Source organism: Fusarium phalaenopsidis, assembly GCF_050370095.1.
Source record: "Fusarium phalaenopsidis strain FUZ10S chromosome Unknown contig_32316, whole genome shotgun sequence".
NCBI classification, from domain to species: domain Eukaryota; kingdom Fungi; phylum Ascomycota; class Sordariomycetes; order Hypocreales; family Nectriaceae; genus Fusarium; species Fusarium phalaenopsidis.
This window is the reverse complement of record NW_028145399.1, coordinates 2,310,306-2,317,761: the sequence shown is the minus strand read 5'-3', so window position 1 is coordinate 2,317,761 and position 7,456 is coordinate 2,310,306. Positions and strand designations below refer to the sequence as shown.

At 51.8% G+C, this 7,456-nt stretch overlaps 1 protein-coding gene across 1 annotated transcript; it reads left to right on the top strand.

Moving 5' to 3' along the window:
- LRP88_12310 (uncharacterized protein) lies at positions 1-585 on the top strand (the record flags this gene model as incomplete). The annotated part of the gene is made up of 1 exon (XM_083248704.1): positions 1-585. The coding sequence occupies one exon, from the start codon at positions 1-3 to the stop codon at positions 583-585; it is 585 nt and encodes a 194-aa protein (XP_083096134.1).
- Between the last annotated feature and the right edge of the window lie 6,871 nt (positions 586-7,456).

Here is a 7,456-nt window from a genome sequence, read left to right as displayed (position 1 = left end):
ATGGCACTCAGCGAAACCTCTCCCTTGTTTAAGCACCTATGCGAAATCTACCACCAGTATCGACAGACAAAGGATAATAGAGATAAGGGGCTCTTCTACTCTGCAGATTGCCGCCAGATATGCCGGCAAGACCCTAGCTACGCTGCTCAAGATAGATACACTATTGTTCGATATCTGGACGAATCCGGAGAAATGGTTGAGCGCATTCTCCGAGAAGCGGGCTGGGACTTTAAAGGCACGGAGGCGACTACAACCAAAGCCAGCTATTACACCGTTCGACCTCTTGCAGGAGATGAAGCCAACGAATTCGGAGACGCAAGGCACGTCATTCCTGCCGGGTTTTCATCTGTGGAGGAGCTACAGGCAAGGGCGAAAGCAGAGAACTGGACAGGTTTAAGAGTAAATATGTGGACGGATGATGGTGGTGAGAGAGGCTTGTTAGTGAAGGTCAAGTACTGGTGGCGTTTGGAAAATGTAGAAAATAGTGGTGATAGTGCGTGGAAGCAGGTGTTGCATGATATCCTATACTTGGGGCCTCGAAACGGAACCGAAGAAAGCGACGGCGGGTCCCGAGTTCAGGATTAGCAAGAGATGCAGTAAACTCTTACACGAGGGGGAATGCGACACAATACAATGCGCAAACTGCCGAGGACCGCACGAGGCAGACCACGATAAGTGCCTAGCTCGCCCTACACGAGTTAATAACACCATCAGGCGCCTCTCAAAGGACCAGAAGCACACGGCCAGACAGGCAGGGGAAAAGCTATGGAAGAACAAAAACCCCCCAGTCCCTGGAAGTTCACCGCTAGCACCTAACCTGATCTCCTCCCCGATTGAAAGGCGCGTACAAACCGCGCAGGAGACAATACACGTGCGGACGCAAGGGTCCCACGAGAGGGCACAGTCCCCGGCGAAAAGTAGACGGGTCGCGTCAATCTCACCCCCTAGCCAATGTTAGGAATCTAAATGAATAATCAAAATGGGTGTCCACTACGTATATTCCAAGCGAACGTCGGAAAAGGCGGTCCGGCGCATGATATTGCTCTTGCGCTCGCGGACAAAGGCCAATACGATATAGTCCTCCTCCAAGAACCCTGGGCAAGCGAAGAGGATAGCTGCCGCACAAAAACACACAGGGCATACGATACCTATAGTCCTCTCCGCGTCTGGGATAGAACGACGCGCCCGCGAGTCATGACCTACCTTTCCCGGAGAGGGAAACTCACAGCGGATCAACTTCGTCCGGCTCAGACACGGGATGCGCTCTGGATCCGGATCGGCGAACTCACTATCGTAAACTTCTACAGGGATGCCAATGACGACACAACATTGAACTTCCTCCTACAGTGGGAAATCCCAAACCAATGTGTCATCGCCGGAGACTTCAATGCCTGCCATAGCACATAGCAGGCTGCAGCAACCCGCGGCCGTGGCACAGATATTGCCGAGTGGGCAGAGAGGGCCGACCTCGCCCTCCTCAACCCATACGGCATCCCGACCAACCCCCACGGCAATATAATCGACCTTGCCTTTTCTAATATCCCATAAGCCGAGTCAACAATAGAGGACTATCTCCAAATAACCTCAGACCACTTCACCCTAAGCATTACTCTCCCTACCCGCCCTAGGGTACCTGCGATTCCGACACGTAAGAAAGTAGGCGATAAGGAACGTTTCCTTGAAGTTATTACTGAAGGAGCACGGGCGATCGACCCCTCACGACCGGATAATATTCCAGCGCTCGATAAGAGGGCAGAAGAACTTATATCCCTCTTCCAGACGGCCATCAACGCCTCGTACAAAGCCATAAGGAGATATGCCCCCTAGGCGCCCTGGTGGACACTAGAATGTGCAGAGGCGCACCTCCTCTACACAGCGGCCCGGCGAGCGTTTACTCGTGACGAGATAAAAGCAGCCAAGACCCAACTACGAAAAACCACGAGGAAGGCTAAGAGAGACTTCTGGAGGAAGCAGACCAGTGACCTCCGGAGGCCAGAAGATATCTTTCGAAACACACGATGGACAAAAGGGTCAAGCCAGTTCTGCCCCCCGCCACTTGAATTCGACAACAAAGTCTATGAGACACAGCTAGAGAGGGCAGAAGCACTACGACAAGCCACCCTAGAACGACGAGATGCCACAGATGATATACCGAACCCCTGGGAAGGGGTATATGAAGAAACGGTCCCATTTGACCTCACGGTCTCCTATGAGGAAGCAGAAGATGCAACGACGAGCACCGGAAATACCTCCCCAGGGGCCGACAATATCACAGTTGACCTTCTGAAAGCCGCCTGGCCAGTCGTTGGAGAACTAATCAGACAACTATACGAGCAGTGCCTCTTGATCGGATACTACCCTAAGTGCTTTAAACACGCTGAGGTAGTTATGATCCCTAAACCAGGCAAGAGAGACCTCTCCTCACCACGCTCATGGAGGCCAATCTCCCTCCTCTCATGCGTGGGGAAAGGACTGGAAAGACTTATCGCACGCCGGATAGCATACGCCTCGGTGACATACGGCGTTCTATACCCTCAATAGATTGGAGCGCTCCCCAAACGCTCAGCCGTCGACCTCGTCACCTCACTCACACACATCATCGAACAAGCCATCCTGACCGGAAGAGTCGTCACGGTCGCCACAGCGGATGTACAAGGCACAGTCGACGCGGCAATGAGGAATAGATTAACCCTCCGACTTCGCCAACAGGGATGGCCAGATGCAATAACACGCTGGGCGGCCTCGTTCATGATAGACCGATACGCTCGAATCCGACTGCAGGAAACCTTAACAAAAGACGCGCGTCTCAATTGTGGCCTCCCCCAAGGGTCACCGGCCTCACCCATCCTCTTCCTCCTCTACACACAACCGATCCCATATATCGGAAGCACAGACGAGGTCACGAACACGCAAGCGATCAAGGTACAGTTTATCGCCCCGGCACAGCGCTTCAGCTATGCCGATGACACGGCGATGATCCGGATCGGAAACTCTCTCCAAGAAACAGCAGCTCTAGTGACAATGGACCTGGAAAAGCTTATCCAATGGGGGGCAGAGAATGGCGTCACCTTTGACCACGCAAAGACAGAAGTTATGCACTTCTCAAGACGACGGAATAAGGATAACCCCCCAGTTTACCACAGCGGGATCGCAAAGACGGCAAAACCGGCCATGAGATGGCTAGGGCTCTGGCTCGACCGAAAGCTAAGCTTCAAAGCTCATATCGACAAATGGAACTCAAAAGCAAGGGTAGTATCAAACCTCCTACGGCGGATCGCCAACACACAAGGCGGCCCACCCCCAGATGCAACACGAAGAGCCGTCAAGGCATGCGTCGAGCCAATTCTGCTATATGGCTCAGAAGCATGGTACCCCGGACGCGACATCGACGGGAAGCCAACACGATCACAATATCTGCTCGATAAAATGCATAAAACATATGTCAGTTCACTACGGGCAACCGCACCGATGTGGAGGATAACGCCGCTCCCGGCACTATACCGCGAGAGTGGCTTCCCTCCTATTGATATCCTAATCGAAAGCCACCGACGCCGATTCGCCGCTCGTCTCCAATCGCTCGACTCAGCATATCCACTGGTCCAACATCTTAAACCCCTAGATCGAGGACGTGCAACGCGACTGCAACGGACAGCCGCCCTTCTCCCACAGGCGCCTAGACCTCTCCTACAACCCTGCACCCCTCCGATATCCTTCCGCCTACCCGACAAGGCGACAGCCGCATCCCAATTCGTAGACTGGCAAGAGAGCCTCCCAAGACGAGACGTAGTCGTCTTCACGGACGGTTCGATGCAGGATAACGGCGTGGGGTATGGATTTGTTATCTTCCGGGATGGCAAGCTGGTAGGAGCTGGCTGTGAAGGACTCAAATCAGCTGAGGTGTACGATGCAGAGGTGCTGGGGGCCCTAGCCGGCCTCAAGAGAGCCCTAGAAATCACAACACACTGCGTCCCAATACACGTCTGCCTGGATAATACTTCAGTCATCGAGGGCCTTCGCGGCCGACCAGGAGAGTCTTCCCAACACGCCTTCCTCGAATTCCGTGACCTAGCAAAGACACACGGCGCAGTACACACGCGCTGGTGCCCAGGACACATGGGAATTGAGGGAAACGAGGTCGCAGACGCGTATGCGAAGAAAGGCTGCACTAAGGAGCCCCTTGATCTCCCCCTAACCCTCGCCTTCATAAGAAGACAAGCTAAAGCTATGACGCGCGACGAAGTCTCGGAATGGTGGACGAATAACATGCCCGAGGCATGTATACCCCTTGGCCTCAAGGCAGATCTAAAGTGCCCTGAAGAATTATCCCTTCCAAGGAGCACCTTACATCACCTTCTGGCCGCAAGAACACGCCATGGCGACTTCGCGGAGTACCATGAACGCTTCAACCACGCGGACTCGACGAACAACTGCTCCTGCGGCCGCCGCAAGAATGCATACCATATCTTCTACTGCCGCAAAGTGGCTCCGCACAAACGACTACGGCTGGGACCGACGTCGTTGCAAGCGATCCACAAGGCAATAAGAACCAACTTCCATGACTTCGCAAAGTTAGCAAAAGGCACATCCTTCTTCACGAAAATCTGCCCTCGTTACTAAGCTAGGCATAGACCACTATTATCACCCCCTCCCCTTTGTATACATATACTTCTCGTGTTTGGTCGTCCGACCGCATATTATAGACTAATCGAAGCTGCTACGCCCTAGCAACTGACAGAACTCTTTCTAACCCACCTGTTAGGCTCTAGGAGAGCCTCGTTGATATGAGAAGCGAGGGTTCGCGACACGCGTCCTGAGTAAGGGCACACCGACGATAAATATGCGGTAAAACAGGATGCTTCCGGGTGAGCCTCTAGATGCACCAGCAAACCCAGCCTTGCTAAGTTGCTAGCAACACTTGGCCGATCATCGGGCACTCATTAATAGCCTAGCATTGTGAAAAGCCCCAGGAAATCATTGGAACGCCCTCGTGTCAGCGTCGTGAGCACCGACATGCTGCCGGAAGGATTGCCTCACCAGCACTGCCGCTCAGCGAGTGAGTGTCGCATGACAAAGAAGATCACCAGGTGTCGAGAGAGAAAATCGCTTTGGATTTGCTCTCGATCTTGAATTTTACCATCTAAGCCGAGCTCTCCTTTGGTAGTCCTTTTTAGAGTCGTCCAGTGATTAAGGGGTAGCCCAGCATCAAACGGTTATTAGGTGAGTGATATTCTACCAAAGAGCATGCTAACCGTCGTGGCTGGGCTGAAGAGTGGTGTAGAACGTCATTTTAAGAATTAGGGCAATGACAACAAGATGTGGAGCATTGGAAACGGACCTACTATTTCTCGGTCCCGAGACTTCAGGGCTTCTTGAAGACGATGACCGTTAACCTCGACTGAGCGCTCCCAGCGGCATCTCATAAACGACTAACAACCTAATGGAGTAGGAGCCGTTATGGCTCGTATCCTGTCAGCAAAGGTGGATTCCTCTGCATCATTTCCAATGCGAAGGAAGAAGGATTTTAGTAGTTGACATCGGCTTGAGTGGATGATTTTCCGGTAGGGCTGTGCTGGATGCGGTTTTGCCCTGTAGGGCTGTCGTAGCTCACGTCTTGGCAAGGGGCCAGAACAAGCCTATCAAGTCTCCTTGAAATAAGTTATGGGCAGATTTCCACTCACAAGTGAGACTCTTCGATTTGCTGGACCAGGCCTGTCTCTCATTCTTGAGCTATCCTTCAGTCCTTGCAATGAATGCTTAATTCGAGTTGTGATAAGATCAAACCCCCGAGACCCTCGGGCCTTTTTCACAATCCGCCTTACCTTTCCAATGTCTAGAGGCGCAGCTGGTATTCAGCCCGAGGATGAGGCTGAATCACTCACACGAGGATCCTTACTTTTACTTAGCTCAAGCAAGAGCTTTCGCATGACTAGTAGAACTAAATTCCTTCCATGGAACATTAAACAAGCCGTCGAAACTGGCCGCCCAGTAGGAAGCCAGGGTTCGCAGTCTCTTGAATCCACTCGATAGAGATCAACTTATGCTTGTTGTTGGGCTGGAGCTAAAAACCGCAAATAACCTGAAATGCAACATGGTTGCTTATATTGTCAGCAATTGGTATCCGCATAGGGCGTAGTATCTTCTTAGAGAGCCATGGATCTGGATCCATATCCTAGCAGTCTTGTATGCCATGTCGAAAATCACCGTCTGCTATGGTATGTCTTGGGATATCGATATGCCTGGGGAAACTCAAAGGGTGTTTAGAGAGCGAGGATATAATATGACTAATGAAGTATGAAGTTCGTTTGTAGAATCAACTCATATCATTACACCCCTCTTATCCAACCCTCATTTTCAATACCAAGTCTTCACCACTTCCCGTGTTCAAAACTGTCCCTGGTTCGGCCTACTCCCTATAACATGAGAGTTATCGGGGTATTAGCCCTCGTGGCCGGTGCTTCGGCGTTTCTGGCTCATAGGATACCTGCCAAAGCTCCGTATCATGTCCCGGAAGGGTTCAAGCTTGTAACCGACGAGTATCTTGTCGTGCTTCATGATAACCACACTATTGATGATCATCTTGCCAACACGGGCTTGAACTTGACCGAGAAAGCAATCTCCTTCAAATCCTTCAACGCATCAACGCTCACCACTTATCAGTGCGGGAAGAGGATTCCACGTTCATTCATGGTATTATTCGACATGATCCTGGAGTGGCATACGTCCATCACAGCTACTACACCAAGGAAGAGATCCCTGAAATATCGGGCGACATGTTCAAGCGTGATTTCATCCCGGATGAGCCCATGATGGACAAAAGATGGAATAAACAAACTTGAAAACGCTGGGCACCCTGGAATATGGCCATGATCTCCAGTGGGTGGATGCAGCGTACCAGCGAACTTGCAGGCGACCCACATAAGGAAGAGAGGCGAGACTTTGGAACCGACCTTGATAAAGCCCATGAGGCCGTCTAGAAGTACCATCCAGGGCTTGGATTGAACATTTATGTCTTTGACACTGGAATATGGCTATCTCACAGCATCTTCAGCAAGTACAGTGGCTTGGAGAAGAAAGTGAGAAACTTTGGCGACTTGAAGTCCGAAGACCAGTCGCCTTTCTGCCGCAAGGGCTGGGCCATGGTGAGTTGCCGCCCCCTACCTCCTGAGTGGTACCATTCCTTATGAGATAGGGATTTACTTTGAAAAGGGTGACGACCGTGGGCATGGCACCCACATCTTTACAGAGGTGTGGTCCAAGACAGGCAGATTACCCCTGACAATACCCCCTGGGGACCGGGTGGGATCCCCATCAGACGAGGACGGACTCGTCGACAAGAACAAGATGATGGCAACTGGCTTGAGTATCCCCATTTTCAAGAGCTATACAAAGATTTAACAAAGGCCCAGCCGACCTCCCCAAGCAGCACGTTGAGCCTCTTCCCGACTCTGACATATGG